The sequence below is a fragment of the Protopterus annectens genome, chromosome 13.part0 (assembly GCF_019279795.1).
Source record: "Protopterus annectens isolate FY-2018-M chromosome 13.part0, PAN1.0, whole genome shotgun sequence".
NCBI classification, from domain to species: Eukaryota; Metazoa; Chordata; order Ceratodontiformes; family Protopteridae; genus Protopterus; species Protopterus annectens.
Window position 1 is genome coordinate 817867317 of NC_056747.1, and position 24367 is coordinate 817891683.

Genomic DNA, 24367 nt, shown 5'->3' on the forward strand with positions numbered 1-24367 from the left:
CAGCACTGACCCTTGTGGCATCCCACTGGTGACAGGTCTGCTGGTTGATGTGGAGTCACCTACTTTGATGGTGTGTGACTGGCTTGTGAGCCGTTTAGCAACACAGCTTACAATAAAGGGGTTTGCATTCAGCTTGCTAAATTTATTGCTAATGCCTGAGTGTGGGATTGTGTCAAACACTTTTGCCAAGTCGAGGTATGCTGTGTCCACAGATTTGCCTTCGTCAATGACCCTGGTCATGTTTTTGAAGAAATCCACCAGGTTTAACAGGCAGGATCTGCCATTGATGAAGCCAAATTTGGTCTGATCCAGGGTTTGAAGGTCGCCTATGTATTTATGAGGTCCATGATGATGTGCTCCATGGCCTTACAGATGAGGCCAGTCAGACTTATGGGTCTATAATTCCCGGGTTCTGTTGCTAACCCATCTTTATGGAAGGGAATAACTGTTGCTGTTCTCCATTCCATAGGAACAAAGCCTGTAGATAGGCTATGATTGAATAGAGTACTTGATGGTGGTGCTAGTTCATGTTTTAGTTTGTTTAGAAGACTGCCTGGGATGCTGTCTGGTCCCATAGAGGCTGTTTTTTTTTGCCTTAGACAAGGCTTTAATGACCTCCTGTTTGGCTATGTAGGGTGGGTGGGGGGAGTTATGATAAGTCTGGAAGGGATAGTGGAGTGAAATTTTCATTAAATATGTCCTCTAGCAGGTTTGCTATCTCTGTGGGATCAGTGTGTGTGCACGATACCATTAGTCACTAGTTCAGCACATGCTTTGGTCCTACTTTTTAGGCTATGTACGTAGCTGTAAAAGGCCTTATGGTTATTCTTAGATGTGATTGCTAGGTTTTTCTCAAAGTTACCCTTAGAGGATTTGACATGTTGTCTTATTTGCCTGTTGAGGTTGAGGAGGATACTTTTCCATTGTTGGGGCCTCACCTCAGTTTTTTTAGACATCAACTTTTTTGGGGTCTTACCCACAGAAATCTGAACTTGGAGTAACTCCTTGGAGTTGTCCAGTCTCACTAGTCTGGAGGTGAATTTCTCTCGAATATATATAGAAACATCAACATCTCCTTTGGTTCTCACACACACGTCTTGTGGTCTGAAGCCTTGAACCAGGTTTCTGTGACTGCATAGACATCTACATCTTCTAGTGATAGAAGTGCTTCCAGGGTGTGCAGTTTTTGGTTTAAGCTCCTAGCATTGCGTTTAGAAGCATGACCCCTATTTTGTTATGATTGGCAATTTTCATGTCAGCAGTTTTGTTTTTGAGACATTGCCTAAAAAAGGCACTGTGGGGGAGGCAAGAGCCTTTGCCAGCAGCCAAAAGCCTAGTGGTTCCAGGTGTAAACTGTCTTTGGCAAAGTAGCAAGGTGTGTTTACCATGTCATCCCAGGCTGACGGAAACTGTATCCCATTTGAATGACACGAAAAACTAAGCCAATTATTGAAATTGATAATTTTTTTGTGTATACTGTGGCATCATTCTAGATAAGGGTAATATGCTGCTTAAGGCTAGGGGCATACCTGCCTGGAACATGTACTCTGAGACCTTAATCATGTCTCTCTTTATATAGTCCAGTGAAGTACGTTTCAGTTCGTGCACTCCAAGATGAGCTATGACGGAGTCATAATGGTACTTGTTGCCAAGAGAACTGAGTGCATGCATGATCTGATGAATCCTGGCACTGGACAGGCAGCTGACTGTGACTTTCTCCTTATCTTACCTGTTGAGTAGGACATCTGTGTGTCTCACTATGAAGTCTCCAATGACAAGAAAGTTTGGTTTTTGAGTGTTACACCTTCCGGGCTTGGTAGGCGAGACACTGGTGTCGCTGTGCATCTTGGGTGCTGTGGGAACTGTGTTAGTTGTAGCAGTCTTGTGTTTTTGAGGTCTCTGGTGTTTCAGTAAGTTTTTTCAAAGAACCTCCGCCTATGTAGATTAATGTGTTGAATATATGTTATATGTATGAGTATAGTGGTACTGTATGTCTGAGTAGTGGTGGGTGAGTTGACAACCTCTTCTGTGTTACTCTTTTGAGTGTGAAAGAGCAGGGATTCAAGATTCTTGATGTAGATACATCTCTCTCACTCTGTACTAGAGTGAGCTATTAGTAGGGGGTTGTCAGTGTACACAAAGCAGTTGCTACACTGCCTCAGGAGACCTAAGTTGATCAGGCTGGCAAGAAAAACAGGGGTAGTCCAACTGTCCATAATGCTGGATTTGAAGAACTGTTATGACAATGGGGGTGCTTTCAAGACTGATCTGGGAAATGTTCTGTAGATGGGTATTTCTGACTGGGTTTTTGGCTGGTGATTTAATAGGTCACAGCTCACTAGCAATACTTCTTAGACTGGAAATGTACTAAAGATGAGGACTACACTAATGTACTACGGCTGTATCTAAGGGAAGAATTGTTGAAATTATCTGTCCAGCTGTGATGCGCATTTGCGTGGCTTAAATGCCAGAACCTAAACACTTAAAAAAAAAAAAAAAAAACTCAAAAGAACCAATGAGGGTGCTTACTCCAAACCCTAGACCATCACCCTTCACCAGACAGGTTCCAGTTAGCACACTTCTCTCACAAGGGTGCAGAAGGGCCACTTCCAATCAAAGATGGCTTGGAAAATGTGCTCAGAATACAGCAGCCACTACAAATAGATCCAGGTGGAGCAAACCTGTATCTGAACTATGCTACAGCTAGTAGCTAGAAGGGAAAAACTAAAAAAAAATGCTTTAAACAGCAGAAAAACAGCAGTGAGACACTTTAAAAAGCTAAAAGACAGCAAGGAGACACTAAAGAATGTTTTAAACAGCAAACAAATTGGCTATTTAAAATGCTGCTTGGCAGGAAAACAGAACAAGCTTTGTAAACAGTGAAAAGTAGCAATAATAACTTTGCAAACAGTCAAATAGCAAAAAAAAAAAAAAAAAGCTTTGCAAACAGTGAAAACAGCAACAAAATATGATTTAGCAGGCACAGTAAGACTGACAAATGCAGTACAAACAGTGCAGTTTACTTTACAGTGTTAAAAAAGAGTATTAAATAGAGTACAATAAAAAGTGCAGAAAATAGTATAAGCAAGCAAAAAACAGACAACTTATAGTTTTTGGAAAGCTCAGAAGCCTCTAGTCATCTGGTATCTCAGCTCAGAGTTGTGGCTGGTAACCCACCTCAGTTCAGCTTGGACCAAACAAGCAGTGGGAATCCCTTCTTCCTTTTCAGAGAATTTCTCCTCATTCTGTAAACCAAGCATCCTTGTTTCATCCAGTTTTGGAACAAGTGTTGTCATTTGTGGGGTCACAGACCTAGTGACCACAGACTAAAAGGGCAAAGGTTTCTATTTAAGGATCTTTCTGGTATCAAAGAAAGAAGAAACTTGGAATCCAATCCTAGACCTCTCCTTTCTCACTTTCTTTGTCAAGTTTCCAAAGTTCAGAATGTTAGCCTTTCAAATCATGTGACTTCTCATTCCTTTCATCAGTTTCATAGATGCAAGTTGAAGTGCATCCTTGTCCTTTAGTGCCAAGTGATCCCTCGTTTAGCTCTTACGGTGCTGAGGGGAAAATACCAAGTAAAAGTGGTACCTTGCCTCGTGATCGGGAGGTCGCAAGTGGAGAGAATCTCCTAAAGTTGTCAGTGCCTCTTTCTTCTGATGTCCTGGGGTTTCTCCAGCCAAAACAAGTTCGGGTTAGATCTCTGGTTCCCAAATCTTAATGCATTTCCCAAGGAGTAAAGACTTGTACTCAGTTGTCTTGAAAAGGAAGATTCTTTATTGTCAGATGAGTGCTGCTTAGCTGGCATTCATCTGACAATAAAGAATCTTCCTTTTCAAGAGACCTCGGTACAGATCTTTACTTCTTAGTAACTGTATTAAGATTTGGGAACCAGAGATCCAACCCGAACTTGCTTTGGTAGGAGAAATGTCAGGACATCAGAAGAAAGAGGCACCAACAACTTTAGGAGATCCTCTCCATTTACAACTTCCTGACTACAAGGCAAGATACCACTTTTACTAAGTTTCATGGTAACATCTGACTTAACATTCCAACTGGCAAAGATTTCAGACATTTTAAAGATTTTTTTTTTGTTTGTGGCTTAAATTATCAGTGCTCTTTTATTCTTTGGTGTAACTGCTGCACAGAGGGTATTTAGTCTGGTTCCAGTGATTGCTTATTACCAACTTCAAGACATTCACATCTTACATATTTAGTTGATTGTTTTACTCGCAGATGCTTTTTTTCAGCTGTCAGGATTCTCTGACTTGTGTCAAGAGACTTCTCCTTAATCTGGTGTTTTAAGTAAACTTAAAGAAACCATCTCTCATCCTTTCACACAAAACAGTTTTTCTGAGATGCATTCTAAATACTTACCTAGAAAGAGATTTTCTTCCACAAGACAAAATAGAACTATACAGAGAAACAATCCTGAGCTTTTCAGCCTACCATTGGTATCTGCCAAGGGATTTTTCAAGATTGTGGATTTCATGGCTTGTATGATTCTCGTGATTCCCTTGGTCAGACTTTACATGAAAAAAATTCAGTGGTACATCAGATCAGTCTGATCTCAGCATCAGCACCCTTTAACTTTTCAGATTTATGTGCTGGGATTTCTGAAAAGGGAGATATTGTGGTAGGTGGACTGATTCTCTCTCAACCCAGGTCAACCCCATTCTCTCTCTTCCGCCTGTCCTTCAGGCTGTTACAACAGATGCTTCAGATTGTGCTTGGGGGACTGTGTGCCAAATGGTGAAAGTGTGAAGTCTGTGAAACAAGCAGGACAGACAAGATCACATCAATATGAAAGAGATGCTCTTGGTAATCCAGTGCTTTTAAAACATTATGGTCATCAGGACCTGTTCATGTTGTCAAAGACAACACAGTGATGTGGTATATAAGTAAACAAGGGGGGGTACCACATCTTGCCTGCCTGGTGGTGGCAGTGCAGCTCATTTTGACTCTTCAAGCCACAAAACATTCCGTCAGGGTGAAATATATCTGACAAGCTGAGCAGGAATAGCATAGATTCTCATGAATGAAAATTACACCTGAACGTCTTCCAAGAATTCATCCAGCTGTGTAGAACACCTCAAATATTTCTGTTTTCCTCCTTTCAGAACAGATAATTAAATAAATTCTGCTCCAGGATTCCTTGTAAACAGGCCCATAAGACCAATGCTTTTTTTCCACATGGATAGGAATTTTCCTGTATGCTTTTTCACCCTTTCTACTGATTCCAAGGGTTCTTCTAAAGCTCCAGATGGATTCTTCAAAGATAGTGGTGGTGACTCCTTTTATGCCCAGGCAGCACTGGTTCTCCCTTCTTTTGAAATTGGCCACGAGCAATCATAACAAGCATCCCCACAGACTGGATTTACTCACACAAGTTAGGGGTTCTTTGATACACCCAAACCTGAAAACACTTCAGTGGGCTGCCTGGATGACAGATATTTGATTCCCTTTAAGTGCCTTTATTCTGGGGATGTGCAGCAAATACTAAAGTAGGCTAACATATCTGCGTGTAGAAAATCATAAATGTGTTAAGTGGAGATTTTATTACTGGTGCCATGCTAAGAACCAGGGCTCATTAAAGGCTCAGATGCATCTGGTTCTAGATTATTTGTGTGAGGTATTGTCCCCTGACCTTTTACTCCTCAATTAAGATTCATCTTTTGGCCAATTCTGCTTGTCTGCCCCTAGAATCCCCCACCCCCTTTCTACCTGTCCTCAAGATAAGCAGGTTTTGAAAGCAGTTTTCCAAATCCATTCACCTAAAAAAAAATGCTTGTTCTTGGTGTCTTAACCTTGTGCTTGGAAAAATGAACACGTCTTTCATTTTAACCAGCACATTATACTGATTTTGGGGTTTTTGACTTAGAAGTCATTGTTGTTCATTGCTGTGGTTTCTACAAATGGAATATCTGAGTTACAGGGTCTTTTGGTGAGTCATCCTTACCTCATTTTCGACAGACAGGGTTTATTTGAGAAAAAAATTCTTCTTTTATGCCTAAAGTGGTTTCAGAGTTTGCCTTGAGCCAATCTATTAATCTCGCTGTATTCTTTCTGTCTAGAACATAAAAATAAGGGAGAAAGAATTTTGCATACTCTAAATGGCTGTAAGCAGCTCAGATACTACTTGAATAGAAGAAAATCCTTCAGGAAAATTGATCAGCTATTATGAAGGTAATAAAAAAGACAATCTGTGTAAAAGCAGACAATTTCTAGATTTTGGTTTGGTCAAAATTTCTCTTTTGCTATTCTCAGCATAATGTAACACCCTTAGGTAGGGTTAGGGCCCACTCTATCATGGCTTTGCCCTCTTCTTTGGCTTTCTGGAAAGTAGTGGACTTTATAAATATTCTATAGGAAGCAACTTGGTCCTCTTTACACAACTTTCACAAAAGCATTACTAACTGGATTCTCTTTCCAGGTCCAGAGCAAACTTTGCTAGGATCATTCTCCAGGGACTCCTGGATTCTTTTTTTTAAACACCTATTAAATTATGACTTGACATGCAGGTAAACGTCTATGTGTGTCTGTGTCTGTGTGTGTGTGTATCTATCTATCTATCTATCTATCTATCTATCTATGTCATTTCAACGAACGCTTAAAATAGCGAATGCTGTTTAATTGACTCAATAAAGTCAAAATCCCTAAATCTTGAACACATGGAACAGCGATTTTTTCCCCCAGGGAAAAGAAATCACTGATCTGTTAAAAAAACAAAAAAAAAAAAAAACAAACAAAAAACAAACACAGATTAATCACCCCCCCCCCCTACTTAAATATACCAACTCCGGGATCGCACTACAGTGGAGGAAATGGCAAAATCCCGTACACGGCCCAGTGAATTTTTTTCCCTCTGGGAAAACAATTGCTCTTCCATGTGTTCAGGATTTAGGGATTTCGACTTTATTGGGTCGATTAAACAGCGTTCATATTTTAAGCGTTCGCTGAAATAATATAGATCCATATATATATATATATATATATATAAATCATATTAACGTGTTTCCAGTTATATATCACCTGCATTCTTTTTTTATAACAGTCATCAGTCCAACATTACATAAATTGCTCAATTCCTGCTTTCCCTTAATCCTCTCCTCCTGAACATTATTCTGCATGCATTGTTCCTACAATTTCCATTTATTTCTATGTCATTTGCTCTTTCCCTTTTCTAAAGATCCCACTTCCAGTACTTTTGTGTATGTTAATATGTTTAGTACTTCAAATATATTTTCCATTTTGTAGTAATTGTTTTATGGCAGCCATCAGAATTAAAGTTAAGAAGGCAATTCATATTCTGTGTCCAGCTCAAAAGGATCATTTCCTTAGTTAGTCATTTGCTTACCCAATATTTCTGACAGAGTCTATAGGAAATCTTTTTAAATCAGCCAAGTCATTGCACTGACAAAATATATGTTCTTAGTTACCTCTTTTCTTCCTCATAACACTTTCAACATTTGTCATCTACCTGAGGAAAATTCTTTGATGCCTGCTTGGGGTATAAAAACCCTTGCAAACGCTTCTAAGCAAAAATCCTAATCCCTTCTGCACTTTTCTCACTTGGGAGCTATGCATATTTTCTCCCATTGTTCCCCTTTTAAATTTCTTATCCAGTTTCTCTCTCCCCCAAATATTTTCTAACCTCCTCTGAATAATTATTTTTATCATTCAATATCTTATATGCTCTACTAATCATCCCATTTTTTCAACAGCAGCTTCTGTTCTAGATTCAACTATAAACTTCTACTAGAGCATTCCCCTATCCTTTTGTTTTTCCCTATGCTCTGATATCAATCCATGCTAGGGAAGGCAGTCTCTAGACTGCAGTCCAAATGGCTTCCTGGCCTCGTCCCATTCTATTACCCTTCCCTATGTAGTTATTTGCTCCCAATTCCATGGTTCCTTTGCCAGTTTTCTCCACAAAGTCCAGTCACCGTTTGCCTATTCTCTGTACCTCAACTTGTAGTCATCCCTATTGGCAAAATCTCCTTTCTCCATTCTCGTGTTGGCGTAAGTCTTAGAATACTTTCTGCTATGTAATGATGATGTTCCTTGCTTTATTAATTTCTCCAAATCTTTTGGGTTTCTAATACCATGACAGGAATGGATCCCATTCCTAAGTCAAAGTATGATTAAAGTTCATGAAATTAGTATTGTTTCAGTCTTTGATGTCAGTCAGAAGTGCTCTTCGCAGCACCTGCAATATGCCCAGTAATGACTCCTCCTGCAATTCGTACAGAGTTACATGTATTGGTAAAATATCTTCTTTTTTATACTGTTGAGACTGTCTGGGTATATTTCTTCCACATTGCTCACGTTTTCCCTTGCAAATCCTGATATTTTATGACTTTTTGTCTCTCTGTACGGAAGGCAGTGTAATCACTGGGTGTGGTGATTTCAGTGATCAATGCTTCTTTTGCCTTCTTTTCATGGACCACTATATCCTGTTTTTTAGCATCTATATTTTGAACTATTGGTAATGGATGATCCCATGTGATGTAAACTTAATCATTTTCTATGATGTTTTGTGGCTCATGTTTCCAGTGTTTTTCAGGACCATAATGTTTGCACCATCCCCAGTGCAACAATCTTGCCACATTATTATGGCTTTCAGAACAGTCCTCCTGTCATTAGTATGTTACAACCAGCAACAAGGTGTGCGACTGTTTCCAATTCGGTTTTACAAAACCTACATTTGTCTGTTTCTCCCACATGTTCAATGGACTTTCTAAACCAATGTGTACATAGCCCATTATCTTGGGCTGCCAATATTAACCTTTCATCTCTTGGTTTGAATTTGCCTCTCCTTAACCATTCCTGCATTTGTTCCTGACCAACATGAGGTTCTTCCAGAAGTTTTCTATGCTTGCAACTATATTTATGCATTTTCCACATTTATTACCTTTTCATCCGGTCCTTCACCTTATATTTTTTTTTTTTGATTTTTGGCACATTCAGTTGCTGCCTGATTTTGATCTACTTCTGGTTTGATTTGCATTCCTGCCTGATGCCGATATGCTTCTGCTAGATTAAGCAGAGAAGTCATCTTAGGTTTATTCTCCTCATGTTTTAAAATATAATATATTAATATAAAATATAGTATTCTGTATGACTGTTATTACTTTCCTTAAGGATCTACATCCAAAATTCAACTCTCTCCTTATTTCTTGAATTTCCCCCTGCTTCATCCTCATCACTTTCCGCTGTCAGTTATAACCTTCTGCTTGTGTTAAGTACATGAGCCTTAACTGTGAAGCTCTAAAATGTCCCTTCAAATCAGGTAATACTAAACAACCTTGTTCTACTGGAAAGGTCAACTTATCCCACCTAACTCTTGCCGTGTTCCCCTCCCTTATAAATTCCTCCATCTCTTTATTAATTATCGGCCACTGTCTCTGGTTGATAAAAATACATGTGGCCTGTATATAAGCTAAGGGAACTAAAAACATTTTCACTACTTGTATCTTACTATCCATATCCATAAACAAGAGCATTCAGTTTCTCAGTTTTTGCATTATATTTTGTTTGGTCTCTTCCCACATATCCTTAGCTTCCATATGCTGATGTCTGAAATTGTAGATAGAATGTACTAGTATCTACGTTTAAATATCTCTTATGTATATATTTGTCTTGTTACTGTATACTGCTGTAATCCTTATGTCTTGTTACTGCATACTGCTGTATGCTACATGTCTTGTTTCTCCAGAATGTTGTATACTGTATTTTTCCTTGTGTCTAAACTTCTACTGTGGAGCTTTTCTCCCCGGGCCTTCACTGAAAATGGACCTGTGTCCAGTCGGACCATCCTGGTAACAAATGCAAAATAAAATAAACATTTGCAAGAAAATAAACACTTCTCGTGGCTTTCATAATTTTGTCTTATTTTTCAATCATACTTGTTCACAAAAATACTTGCCTGGATTAATACCCTTGGCTTAATCTGTAAGCATTCACCTTTGCAAAAATAAGAGAAAACCTAACTCTGCATATAATATGATCAGTGCACATTTACACTCCAGCAGCCCAGGATCATAGTATATTAACATAAATTTGATTTTTATTAACCTTTCTTTTCTTATTTTGTTGTAAAGCCTATATTTCTTACAACTGCATACAAGGGTATTTGATTTCTTTAATATCTTTATCACATACAGCAGTTACCAAAAAGACTGCCCTACCCTGCATTTAAAATGCCCATGACTACATACTACACAAAACTGCTTTACTATATGACATGCAGTTTATATCTCAGAATATTTTATACAAATACTGTTAAGAACAAAAGTTGTTTTATTTAGTTACTTTTTTCTGTTTTAATATCCTTCTGCATGTTAACATGAAGTGGGGCATATGCTTTACAGTCCACCTACAAGTTTAACAAAGTCAACAAAAGTCCAATCTTTCTCGGCCACTTTTTCTTGAAAAGCAATATTTCACAAATGTCATTGGTGCTTTATAATCTCACATTTGTTCACTAATTTCAATGTTACATGTCTTCTTTCTTTTTCTCTCCATCTCCTAACAACCAGACTTTGGCTCAAGTCCAAGGTACTCTTAGGTCTTCTAGTCATGTCCTATGCTTTTTTCGGTCTCTCAAGCATTTTCCTTTGGAACACTGGAAAAGATTTCACTGCCCAAGTCTCTCTACGAGTTTTATTGTTGGAAGAATGAGAAGCAGAGTCCCCTTCTATTTGATAGCTCACTTTCTATTGGATAAGCATTTGTATTTCCTCCTCAGCCTGTTTTGCATCAAAGAATATCTTCGATCTTCCAGGAAAAAAAATATTCTGAAGACAGCTGGGGTACTGTAGCTTTAATCTCACACCTGCCTTTTCAACATTCCCTCATTATTGGGATAAATGTGCTCGTCCTCCTGCTGGTGTGCAGTGAATAATTGTTTTCCACAAACACTCAGCTGTCTCCAATTTTTAATACTTTTCACTTCTGCCGCAGTTTTGTCAGGATCAGCTCTTTTTGCTGGTATGATGGCATTTTAATTAATACAGGTCTTGGCTGCTTTCTCAGGGCCTGGTTTGGACCTTACACTGTTTGTGCCTTTTCAATTAGCAAATCCTGCTATGAATACCATTGCAGTTGTTTATCTGTGCTTTCATAAAGTTAATACAGTCTATTCCTTCCAGTTTCTCTGGTACAACAGAAAATCTCAGGTTTTCTTTGCGCTGTGTGTTTTCTAACTCTTCCATTTTTAACCGCACTTCTTGAAGTCTCATACTCATCCAGCCTTTTTTTATTTCAGCCTATTATTTTTACAGTTGTATCAGTTCATCTGAATAGCTAAGTTAAAGCTTCTTTTATTTTTCCAGCCTTTTGTTATTTGAGTTGATAAACTCCTTCAGTGTTTAAATTATTTTAATCACCTCTGCGTACCTTTGATGAATTTTTTCCTTTCAATTACTGGAAGCCATCTATTGTACTAAAGTTGAAGTTTGAGCAGCTTTTAATGAACAGTTGAAGCAAGTGAGTCAGTTTTCTAGTTGATTTTCTTTCAGGTTCTCTAAATTTCTACTTTGCTGCTATCTAGACAGTGTAATGTCTATCTGATAACTGAATTACTATAGCTGACAGAATTACTACCCCTTATTTCTCATTTTTTTCATATTAGGAGAGCTGAAATTAAGCTTTTTAAGCCATCTTCACAAACCTTCTTTAAATGCCAGTATGCAGTGATTTACATGTCATGTGATAACAGAAGCATTAAGGAAAGTTCCAGCCTACCCTTTGCTGGAAAAAAAATGTCCTCCTGGGCGATGCATCCTAGAATTTCCTTGGTGAACAAGTTTCTGAAAACATCTGAATTCTCAGGATATTGACTCTATAATAGATCTTCAGGCATTGCTTCTGTTCCTTTTACCTATAATTGTTTTAGTACCCTTGGATCTGAAAGATATTTATCTGTACATCTTCATCCATAAAGACCACAGACTTTACCTGATAATGCTTTGAGTTCTCCTCCTTGCCCTTTGGTGTGTCCACTTCACCCAGATTGCTTACTAAATCTTTAATACCAATATTTGTCCTCCACAGGCTCCAGGGGATTCACATTTATCCATATCTGGGCAGTTGCCTGTTCAAAGCTAATTGACTGGGGGAAAAAAACGAGGTTTGTGAGGTACTGCATATGTTGCCTAACAAGCAATGTGATTTTTCCCAAACTTGACCAAGTCTGGTTTAACACAAGGGGTGATGAAGATTTTCCTGGGGTCCTTGCTGTAAAAAGAATTAAGCAGGTGGACTATGCCAGAGGACAAGACCACCATTCATTTGGGGCATTTGTTCTCAGGCATAGTGCAGAAGATAATCATATCTGCTTGGACATCCTTCAATGCCCTGTGCTAGGTATCGGCCTCCATCTTCATGATGCCAGTGGCCAACATCTATGCTGGGAAGAAGCGGTTGTATCTGAGAAACTTGTGGGTGCAACAGACACTTTTGCTGCACAGGTTACTACACCCAAGTCCTCCTCTAAGGTTGGAATTCATTTTGTGTCTCAAAACATACTAGGCAACCAAGGTATGCCCTTTGTAACCTTGAAAGTTGCACAAACTCTGAGCACTCCTTTAGCAAAATTCCAGCTTGTACTCACTACTTTCTACATCTAATCAGCTCCACTACAGCTTTTTTTCTCAGTATTAGCTAACAAATGTAAGTACTAAATCACATTCTTCACCTACTGTCTGTTTTCTACTTGCATCTCCACACCTTGTTCTTTGTATTTCTCCTACCCATCAATATACAAATATAAATCAATATTCTAAACCTTACTGCATATGCTAATTTGCTATGTATTAATATGTAATGACTCTACATTTTACTTATTGTAGTTTCTTTCTGGTATAGCCAAATTTGTGAATTCTCAAAAGGACGTATCTAAATTCTTATCCAACTGGAAATAATTATGGAAGTCTACACTGCTGTAACCACAACTTCCTTTATAGATAATTGTACATAGACCCTGTTTGTTATTTGGAAATGTCAAAAGGTATGCCTTTAATTTTCTCTGTCCGAGAACATTTTCAATGCATCCGAGCTGTGCCAAGTATTATCCAACTTGTAACTTTAATCTTTAATGCCTAATGTTAAGTTGTCAATCTCACCTTCATTCTTGCTGGATGGGTTCGGAGCCGACCCTCGGCTCCGACTCGGCCTATACTAAAGCTCAAGAGCTATTTATACCGGCTCGAGGCTACCCTATATCCCACAATCAAACTAAGTAAAATCCACAAACGAGTAGCAGAACCAGGATCCCAAAAACGAAGAGACAAGCGTTTGACCTGAACGCAATTTATTTAGTTTAAACAATAGAACAGCGTTTTCGCCACACACACTAGGTGGCTTCTTCAGAGGTAGCAGACAACAAATGAAACACTCCTTAAATACGAAGCTAGTTGAATTAACAACAAATGCAATTTGTCAGCAATTAAAAAGGGTGCAACCCCTTATTCTTAATTAGGCACTGCCACAGTAAACAACTTTATACAAGTGCCTTTGCAAGAACAGTTTAAAAAGTAAAATACAGCATTCACCAGCAAGCTGCTTATGCTCTGCATAAAAACAGTATAAGTATATAAAAAAAATGAGGGTAACATACATAAAAGATACCCATACAAGAACAGTATACAATAAAAGCAAGAATCCACATATTAAAAGTATATAAAGGGATCTATCTATTACAGAGCAAGCTTACTAGTGAAAAGGATAGGTTTTATTCTGTTTTGTAAGCTCATCCAGCAATATAAAAATAACACCCTGCAGGAGAAGTAGATGGATATTAAAATAAACTCTAAACAATAGCCCCCATATGTCATGTGTACAATATTGGCATCATAATATAAAGTGGATTTTAATAGTTTTTACACGAAATAAACACCACAATAGCCAATCCAACCATATACTCTGCAAAAATATACATTAAAACAGGTAAAAGGGTTACATGACCAAGTTCTAAAAATGCAGAGTAAAGAACCACACATTTATCTCATATACGATTTCAATTTAAGATGGGGGGCAATGTTACATTGTTTTTCGTGTAAAAACTATTAAAATCCACTTTATATTATGATGCCAATGTTGTGCACATGACATATGGGGGCTATTGTTTAGAGTTTATTTTAATATCCATCTACTTCTCCTGCAGGGTGTTATTTTTATATTGCTGGATGAGCTTACAAAACAGAATAAAACCTATCCTTTTCACTAGTAAGCTTGCTCTGTAATAGATAGATCCCTTTATATACTTTTAATATGTGGATTCTTGCTTTTATTGTATACTGTTCTTGTATGGGTATCTTTTATGTATGTTACCCTCATTTTTTTTTTTTTTTTTTTTTTTATATACTTATACTGTTTTTATGCAGAGCATAAGCAGCTTGCTGGTGAATGCTGTATTTTACTTTTTAAACTGTTCTTGCAAAGGCACTTGTATAAAGTTGTTTACTGTGGCAGTGCCTAATTAAGAATAAGGGGTTGCACCCTTTTTAATTGCTGACAAATTGCATTAGTTGTTAATTCAACTAGCTTCGTATTTAAGGAGTGTTTCATTTGTTGTCTGCTACCTCTGAAGAAGCCACCTAGTGTGTGTGGCGAAAACGCTGTTCTATTGTTTAAACTAAATAAATTGCGTTCAGGTCAAACGCTTGTCTCTTCGTTTTTGGGATCCTGGTTCTGCTATATCCCACAATGCTAGGCGCTAACTACCCAGATCTCGTTTGCCACTTACAGCTGCGAGGTGCGTTTATTACCGGCTCTACAGGTTAGATATTATAATTCTTGAATTTCTCCCTTTTAGTCAGATTTTCAGTTAGTTTTTAGTTAGCGACCATCCCATTAGCTTCCCTTCATAGCTAATCCCCCTTCCGGTCCCTTTTAATCCCTTATCCTAACCCCTTTTTTGGTTATAAGGTTAGGCCTTTGGGCCTAGTTCTCTTTCTTCACTTGTCAGTTTAATTTTGTATGACTGACTTAGCTTGTGTTAAAGGGTGTGTGTGTGTGTGTGTGTGTGTGTGTGTGTGTGTGTGTGTGTGTGTGTGTGTGTGTGTGTGTGTGTGTGTGTATTTTTCTTTTGTACTTTTTAGGATGTCTAAAGACACCAGGGTCTCAGGCTTCAAGAAGTGTGACTCGTGCTGTCAGAAAATGTCGCTGACAGATGGTCACACTTCTTGTGTTTATTGCCTGGGCCCTCTGCACCTGCAGGACTCTTGTTCGGTCTGTCATGCGTTCAGTCCAAGAGTCCTGCAGGAACGCAGAAATAAGTTAATTTTGAGGGGCTTATTAAAGCCTGAAGGTTCCCCGACCAAGTCATCATCGGGGAAGCCTTCGAAGCCATCTAAGCCGTCGGCTCCGTGTTCAGAGCCTTCGACTGGTGGTGCTCTGACTGCTGTTACATCGGTTCTGGCTGGAGCCGATGTTTCCAAGACACAGTCTTCCTCATTGGCTCCGGCTGGAGTCGACGTTTCTCAAATTCAGGCTTCTACATCGGCTCGAGCCGGAGCCGATGTTTCTAGGACTCAGTCGGCGCCGATAGTGGTGTCGGCGCCATCTGCTAGCCATAAACGGTCCAGGTCTCCGTCCTTGGAATCTGTTCACTCGGCTCCGAGGTCTCCCTTACTCTCGGAGCGGAGCCATCGAACCCATTCCTCTAGGTCTTCCAGGCTCTCGGACCATGACCTCGAAAGGGTGGTTAGTAGACTTCTTAAGTCTCAGGCACTAGCCCAAATGCTCCATAGCCCTTCTCAACAGACAGTGGCTATTCCCACCCCATCTTCAATTCCTCCTCCGACTCTTCCTCTGAGTTTGGAGCCGGAGCTTGTGGGAGCCGTGGCCGTCGACACGTCAGAGCCGATACCTCACCTTTCGGCTCCGTCGTCGGCTCTGGTATCTTCCATGGTCCCATCCTTGGAGGGATCTGGGCGCATAGACTTCCTTGTCGGCTCCGAGGGGGCGAGTGGCATCGGACCCTTGTCCGACCCCGTTCTCCCTCTCGGAGCTTCGGCACTGGTAAGTTCGGCCTCGACATCGGCTTCGGAGCCGTCCCTCTCGGTGCCGGGAGGGGTCCTTATCTCTTCAGAGCGGGAACCTTCTACCCTGACTGATAGGGGCGCCTTCGAAGTCATGAGGAGCGTGCTGGCCCCTCTGCCTGCTCCACGGTCGGCTCCCTCAGCTCCTCCCTCTGTAGTGCCGGCTGCGGTCTCTACCCACCCTCTCATTCCTGACCGTAGAGATCCAGCGCCTCAGGTTTCCCCATTGGGAATATTCTCCTCTTCCGAGCTTTCCCCTGATCCATCAGGAGGACCCCCTCGGAAGAGGAAATGTAAGAGGAAGCATGTGGACTCCCCTGAGTCCATTACATGGGATACCGACTTGGATGAGTCGGAAGGGTCCCCACGGTCCCCCTCTGAGGATGTCTCCTTTTCTGACATCCTCGAGATCCTGAAGCAGAGGGGGAACTGGTCTATGCTTAATCCTTCCGAGGACGAGTCGGTTTACCTAGAGGCATTTGGCTCCCGCCCTTCCACCTCCTGGGTGTCTCCACCCTTTGACCCCCCCCCCCTCATGGAAGTGGTGGCACGGAAGGCATGGATGGCCCCTGATACGATGGAACCTACCCCACGGAAGCCTTCAAAATTCATAACAGCCCCTTCGGACAAATAGTTTTTAGCCAAGGGTGTCCCGGTTGATGCCATGGTGGTGGCTGCAGCCACTAAGAAGGAACTGGCTGATCCTTCAGTACCTGTCCATCCTCCTAACAAGGAGACTAGGACTATGGATAGGTACGGCAAGCGGATGTCTTCTTCAGCGACCTTTGTTATGCGGTCGCTGAATTATCTGTGCCACTTCACCCACCTTCAAAGAGACATGCTCAAAGAAGTGGGTGAGGTCTTACAGGATCCAACAGCTGCGGGGTCTCAGGACAAAATAAACTCCCAGCTGGCAACCCTGAATTCCATTGTCAACTCCTCCATGCGGCTTATTTCCTATGCGGCCGATGGGGCGAGTAGGGCTGCAGGCACAAGCGTGGCCTTACGGCGTCACACCTGGATGCGGCTTTGTAACTTTGCAGACCACTTTAAGGCGTCCTTCACTAACTCCCCCTTTGACGGTTCAGCTTTGTTTAGACCTCAGGTGAGGGATACTTTGACCCGATGCAAGCAAGAAGGCAAGATTCTCTCTGACGTGGGAGTCCGTTTTTCCACCCCGTCTAGACCATACCCTAAGGGTCAGAAGGGTGGAAAAATGTGGTTCCGTAAACCACAAGAGGTCGCGCCTGACGCAAGAGGTCAGTTCCCCTCTAGAGGCGGGGGGAAACAGTAACAGACGCCGCCCTAGGGGCAGAGGAGGTCCGCAAAATCAGGATAGCAGAGAGTCTCTTTCTGACAAACCCTTCCAGCATCCCTGAGAAGCTGCCCGACTGTCCGCCTTCGGAGGCAGTCGAGGGAAGGTTATCACTGTACCCAGAAGCCTGGCTTTCACTCACCCAAGACAAATGGGTACAGTCGATCATATCCGAGGGTTACAAAATTCCTTTTATCCCCACCCCAACTCAGCCAAAAGGACCCCTCCCAGACGTTCCACCCAGTCTAAGGGAACAAGCAGTACTAGAAATATCAAAACTGCTAACAAAAAGAGCCATCCAGCCAGTCCCAGCAGACCAGCAAGGATCCGGAATCTACTCCAAGTTCTTTTTGGTACCAAAAAAGACAGGGGACTGGAGACCAATATTAGATCTCAGCAGACTAAACAAGTCTGTAAGAAGAACAAAGTTCCGGATGGTCACGCTACAGTCCATTCTATCCTTTCTGGGTCAGGACGATTGGATGTGCTCAGTAGACCTTCAGGATGCGTACTACCACATCAAGATGCACAGGCGCTCCAGGAGGTGTCTCCGCTTCCGGCTGGGAGCCAGTCACTATCAGTTCAGAGCCCTGCCCTTTGGGCTCATCTGAGGCATCAAGGATTCCAGGTGTTTCCATACCTAGACGACTGGCTCCTCACTGCCACCACCAGGCGTCAACTTCTCCTCTCCAGAGATTACACCATTCATACTTGCAAAGGGCTAGGTATCTCCATAAATTTTGAAAAGTCTGCCCTGTCACCTTGTCAATCTATTACCTTCATAGGCGCCACCTTGGACACAGTCCGGCTCTCCGCAAAACTAACTGAGCAAAGAGTTCTAGATATTCGTAGGCATGTTCACATCCTTCTTCAGAACAACAAAATCCAAGCCAGGTTTGTCCTGAAGGTATTAGGTCTCATGGCGGCAGCCATTACTCTACTTCCCCTAGCTCACTTTCATATGCGGATCCTTTAGTGGATGCTTTTTTCCCAGTGGTCCTTTCAACAGCTTCCAATGTCACACAACATTTTAATAACCCTGTCTTGCAAGAAGCACCTTTCTTGGTGGATGGTCTCCCCTCAAGTCCTTCAGGGCAGACCATTTGTTCCTTCTCCCCCGGTCGCCACGGTGACAACGGATGCCTCCCTGATCGGGTGGGGGAGGGGGCATTTTCAGGGCAGGACGGTCCAGGGCACATGGCAACCATTCGAGTGCCACCTGCACATAAATGTCTTGGAGATGAGAGCAGTACTTTTAGCGTTGCAAGCCCTTCAGGACTCTCTTCCTATCGGGACTATTGCAGTTCAGACGAACAATATGTCCGTAGTGTGGTACATCAACAAGCAGGGCGGAACCAAGTCCTATCCCTTATGTCGAGAGGCACTCAGACTTTGGCAGTGGGTGATCTCCTCTCAGCGGTTTCTGATAGCAACGCACATCCCCAGGAAGTCCAACATCATAGCGGACAGGTTGAGCAGAGCCATTCTCATGCCACACGAGTGGTCTCTCAAACAAGCAGTAGTGGAAGAAATGTTTCAGAAATGGGGTTGACCTTGCTGCGATCTTTTTGAAACACCTCAAAACAGCAAGTGCCACGACTTCTTCACTCTCTTCCCGGCCACCCCCCCCCCCCCCAGAGATGCTCTAGTTCACGATTGGCCCCGGGGACTTCTGTATGCCTTTCCCCCCTTTCCATTAATCACTCGATTCAGAAAGCTACCGCCGTGAGAGCCACCATGATCCTCATTGCTCCTTACTGGCCTCGTCAGACATGGTTTCCGTTCCTGCATCGTTACCTCTTGGGGCAGCCCTGGCATCTGGACCCAGTGCCAGATCTCTTGACCCATCAGTCGGAACAGCTGCACCACTCCCTCCAATCTCTCAACCTCACAGCTTGGTTGCTCCAATTCCAACCCTAGCCAGGCTTCCCCTTATTTCCCATTCTGTGCGTGACGTACTTATAGCTTCCCTAAAGTCATCTACCAGAAGGATTTATGCCAGCAAGTGGAAGCGTTTTTCCTTCTGGGCAGGAGCTAGAAATATAGATCCTTTTACTGCCCCTATCCAATCAGTCCTAGACTTCCTAGCCGAACTGTTTCACTCAGGGTCTTCCTCCTCCACCATCCGAGTACAGTTAGCGGCTATTTCGAACTTTCATGCAGGCTTTTCGGACTCCAGTATCATGTCCCATAAGCTTTGTAAAACCTTTCTTAAAGGTATCTTTTTGCTTAAGCCCCCAATCAGGGACCCCCCACCGCAGTGGAACTTAAATTTGGTTCTAACGTCTTTGATTCTTCCCACCTTTGAATCTGCTGCTTCCTGTTCCTTGAAATTGCTCTCTTGGAAGACTCTTTTTCTAGTCACCATAACATCTGCGAGAAGAGTATCAGAACTTCAGGCCCTTTGCATTCGTCCACCTTATCTAGTTTTCCATAAAGACAGAGTGTCCCTCAGGACTAATCTGTCCTTTTTACCCAAGGTTTCTTCTGAGGCGAATCTAAACCAGACTATCGATCTTCCAGTTTTCTTCCCCAACTACTCCAACAGAGTGGAACAAAAGCTGCATTTTCTGGACGTTCGTCAACTTCGTTACTATCTGGATAGAACCAAGCAAGCTAGGAAATCTGAGCAGCTCTTCCTGTCTTATGCGGCAGGGAAGAAAGGTCTTCCAGTTTCCAAAGTAACCCTTTCTGGATGGCTGGCCTCTGTGATTACTTTCATCTATCAACTCAGACGCCAAAAGCTACCATCAAGGCCCAGGGCTCACTCATCCAGAGCATTAGCCACGTCAATAGCTTTTCAGGCTAGATTACCAATAGATTCCATTTGTGCGGCAGCCACTTGTGCCTCTCCTCATACCTTTATCTCTCATTACAAATTAGACATGGCCGCCCGAAGCCGGGCTAATTTTGGTTCCACCGGTCTCAAAAGTCTGTTTCGATGAGCCACCCAGGGTGTAGGTGCTAGGGACGCGGTCCCATCCAGCAAAAATGAAGGCGAGATTGACAACTTAACATTGAGAAGTTATGTACCTACCATAACGTTCCATGTTAGTTGTCTTCTTCTCCCCTTCTTTCTTGCGTCCCACCCCCCATCCCCCTAGCCTGGAAAGGATCCTTGGGGATCTTCTTCCTGCATCAGTATTGGCCCCCTTGGCTATCCTTACTGGTAGCTATAGGTCTAGGTGACTTACGAGTGAGGTTTCCTCTTCTCCTTATTTTGAAGATCAGAACTGCTATGGTTTCAGCTATCAAACGAGATCTGGGTAGTTAGCGCCTAGCATTGTGGGATATAGGGTAGCTTCGAGCCGGTATAAATAGCTCTCGAGCTTTACTATAGGCCAAGTCGGAGCCGAGGGTCGGCTCCAAACCCATCCAGCAAGAAAGAAGGCGAGAAGAAGATAACTAACATGGAACGTTATGGTAGGTACATAACTTCTCATTTTATAACTGCTGCTTTTCTCCCCGAGACTCTGATGAAAAGGGGCTACCACAGCCCAGATGGACTATCCTGGTCAACCAATAAAATCAATTAATCAGTAAGTAGTTTATAGATAGATGTATGGTTCTATGTCAGAAGATCGAAAGTTCAAAAGACTGACCATCAGTATATCTAAAATTCAAAATATCAAAAACATTTTAATGCGGGGAGAATGCTTCCCATGCACCCCTCGGCCCCCCATACCCCCTGCTAATTATATATGCCAACTCCAAGATTGTAGAACAGTAGAGAAGGGACAAATTCCATTTTGAATATTTTGAGTTTTAAATGCATTTATTTTTCAGTTTTGAACTTTCGATCTTCTGAAGGGGACCTGTATGTATATATAATGCACACACACATGCGCACGCACACACACATCATTTCAAACCTACCTTGGGGTCACTGTACTGCTTATCTGCAGGGAACTTGGAGCATCTCTGTGGTAAATAAGCATATCAGCATAAAATAAATGATGGTCCTCATTCCTGCCTTGTGAGCTTTCAATCCGTTCTGGTAGACAGACACATTGAGGGTGATTGTAGATGACACCACAGTAATGTAGTATAAAAAGTTGGAAGAGAAGTGTTTTTTGTCTGTTGAATATGATTGTACTGGTATGAGAAATGTGTATAAATATCTCTTGGAAACCTTAATGCCTCATGCATATCTTTGATACCCATTAATGTAGCATACTGTAAATAAATTGTGCTAACATTGATAACATTTGAGAATCAGAGTGCATCTCACAAGTGGAAAAAAATGTGTTCCGGTTTCCTGTCCAGAAAACCATTCCTTCCTGTGCTAAAACCCACTGTCTTAGCATTATGGCTATAGTTTGTTGAGCAATCTCTGATTGGATATACAGACCTACAATCATCCATAATGCTTCCTGTAGCTTTCCTCTTGTTAATGCAAATCTACCTTCATTGTCTTTTTGTACTTCCAACAACTCAGAAGCTGCATTTCTTTACACTAGCTAAGCAATACCCCTTTGACCTTTCAGTGGATATGATAAAAGGCCTTATGATTTGTACTTAAGGTTCCCTATTTTAAATTGCTCCGTGTAATTCAAATACTTTTCTGGTAGTCATACAGAGATCTAATTTTCCTGATGTACTCAAATACTTTTGATCTTTTTATAGGATTTGACAAACCATTAACATTCTGCGGTAAGATTGCAAACAATTATATGGCAGATCAGTACTGTAGTAGCTTCTTCTTTGGCATCCACATTTACGTTCTTGTTGTACCAGCTATGAAATAGGAGCTACATTCAAAAATAAATATAATAACTTCTGTTGTATTATTTGTCAGCTTTCTGAAGGACTTTTTTGCATCATAAACTGTATAAATTAAAATTCATAAATAAAAACAACTTCCTTTAATAGTAATTTATGCAAATTTTCAAAAATTTCAGCATATTTTAAATTTTCTGTAGAACACTTCCAAGTAGGAGACAGTCTCTAGCAGAACAAAGATTCTGGATGAGCATATAGTCTTAGCTGCAGTTGGAAGAACCCTGATATATTCTGCAAATGCATAATTTATTCATTTCAGAACTTCCCTTTTCCACTGCTAATTACTGTTATATCTCCAACAAACTTTCAAACTATCTCATTCCTTTGAGTTAAAAGCTGAGGACCAAATAAATAGTTACAGAGTGACCAACATCATTTTCCCCTCAACATAAAATAGCCTTCATAAATTAGTTACCCTTCTCACAACCTTTGCATTTTACATTTCTCTCATACAGTCACAGCTATAGAGAAAGATGCTGTTCACCGTTAAACATGTTGATTTACTTTGGCTGACTCTGCATTTTATTTTTAGTCCAGTCCTACAATGTTCTTATAAATGTTTTCTTGGTTCATTGACCCAAGAAATTCCTTTGCCTGCCTATACAGAGAGGTTGAGGCAGTTTCCTTCTTACAGGATATTCCCCGTAACTGTTACCAGTAGTGCAGACACAAAGGCTGTCTAAGAAAATTGACTCTTAAAGGAGACTACCCACTATATACCTAAAGGTTTATATTTGGTATGTTTTACACCAGAATCATGCTCACTATTTTATACGGAGGAAAACTTTCAGTTTAGGTAAATCAGCAGTGCCGCAAGTGTCTGTCCATCTAAGGACGGTTTAAGTAGTACAGTCAGCATTTTAGGTCAACCTGTATTAAGAGAATATTGCAGTTTTGTCTAGAACATTTCTGCATTACTTCCTTTCTGGTCCACTGCAAAAGCTGTGTTGTGCCTTTCTCTTAAAGACCATGAAAACAACCATGTTTCGCCCTTCTCAGTTACCCTGAAGGGGTCAGAGAGTCTTCCTCTGCAGAACTTGAACTTTCACTTTTAGATGAATCCTCACCTCCCTCATGGAGCACTGGACAGAGTTTAGCCAATGCATCATTAGGAGCATAAAATGTACTTGTTCCACAAGAAGATTCACTTTGAAAAAGTCTGTATGTAGGATCAGTCACACCACACTATTTTTCCACCATCTTTATTTCTTTTGTAGGAGCCCATATTTTTGACAAAATCTTTTAATTTCAAAGGTATACAAGCAAACCAAGAGGGGTTTAGGAAATGTGACCTGGAGTGACTATGGAAGAAGTCCACTGTGGGAAGCCGCATTGTAACAACTGGCTGCACTATGCATTTGCAGTTTAGTACCCAGATGAAGTCTGGCATGTTGAGCCATAGGTGTCTTCTGTATATGACATTACAGGCTTGGCTTAGTGATAGAAATTGACCTCAAAAACTGCTCTGTTAGCAAAAATATTGCTGCCATGCATAGGTTTCATTTTTTTTTTTTTTTTTTTCTTTGAGGGGTGGCTTATGTTTTAAAACTGATTAGGATTCTTTCTGAGGCTGAATTATCATTCTCTGTACAGACTGAGAGTTGCATCTTACCCAGCCAGGAAGGGGGGTATGTACTGTTTGAGAAAGTGTGGACTGAGTGATGGTCTCACTAAAATGAGCCATATCTAAAGAACTACCAGTGATATGTAAATAGCTTCATTTGTCACAGCTGTACTTTGTCTAAAATAATGCATTGGAATGTTTCAGTTTTAAAGACATTTTCAGAATTTCAGACATAGCTCATTTTCCGACTTGCCTTTCTGCAGTTTATTTTTTCTTTAACATATTTAGCAGATGACTTCCAGTACAGGAATACACTGTCTTCCAAATTGGCAAAGTTAAAGGCATTTGTGCAAGGTGATAATGATGGCGACTTTCAGAAGGACAAGAAACGCATTCGTCTGACAGAACAGCAACAGGTACGTTTTATAGCATTAAGTAAAGGGCTGGGAAGACAACATGGCTACTAATTTCTTATGATTTAATTATCCAAATCAATTGTGCTCAGTTTTTTTAACTTCAGTATCATAATGTTAAGAGTCTCAATACAGTAATGTTAACTTTCTCAAAATGTATACTGAATTAACACTGGCTTAACTTGTTTATAGGTGTTTGTTCTGTTTCATATATTACAAAACACTCCTCTATGACAACCGACACTAT

At 41.1% G+C, this 24367-nt stretch overlaps 1 protein-coding gene across 3 annotated transcripts in view; it reads left to right on the forward strand.

Moving 5' to 3' along the window:
- The window catches only part of BRIP1 (BRCA1 interacting helicase 1), a 2367390-nt gene that overhangs the window by 363100 nt on the left and 1979923 nt on the right, over nt 1-24367 (forward strand). For 2 of the 3 annotated variants that reach the window (XM_044054537.1, XM_044054539.1), the window contains exon 5: nt 23996-24123. In XM_044054537.1, the coding sequence (XP_043910472.1) occupies nt 23996-24123 (128 nt within the window). The remainder of the gene's footprint in view (nt 1-23995; nt 24124-24367) is intronic. The other variant, XM_044054538.1, reaches the window with a different exon arrangement.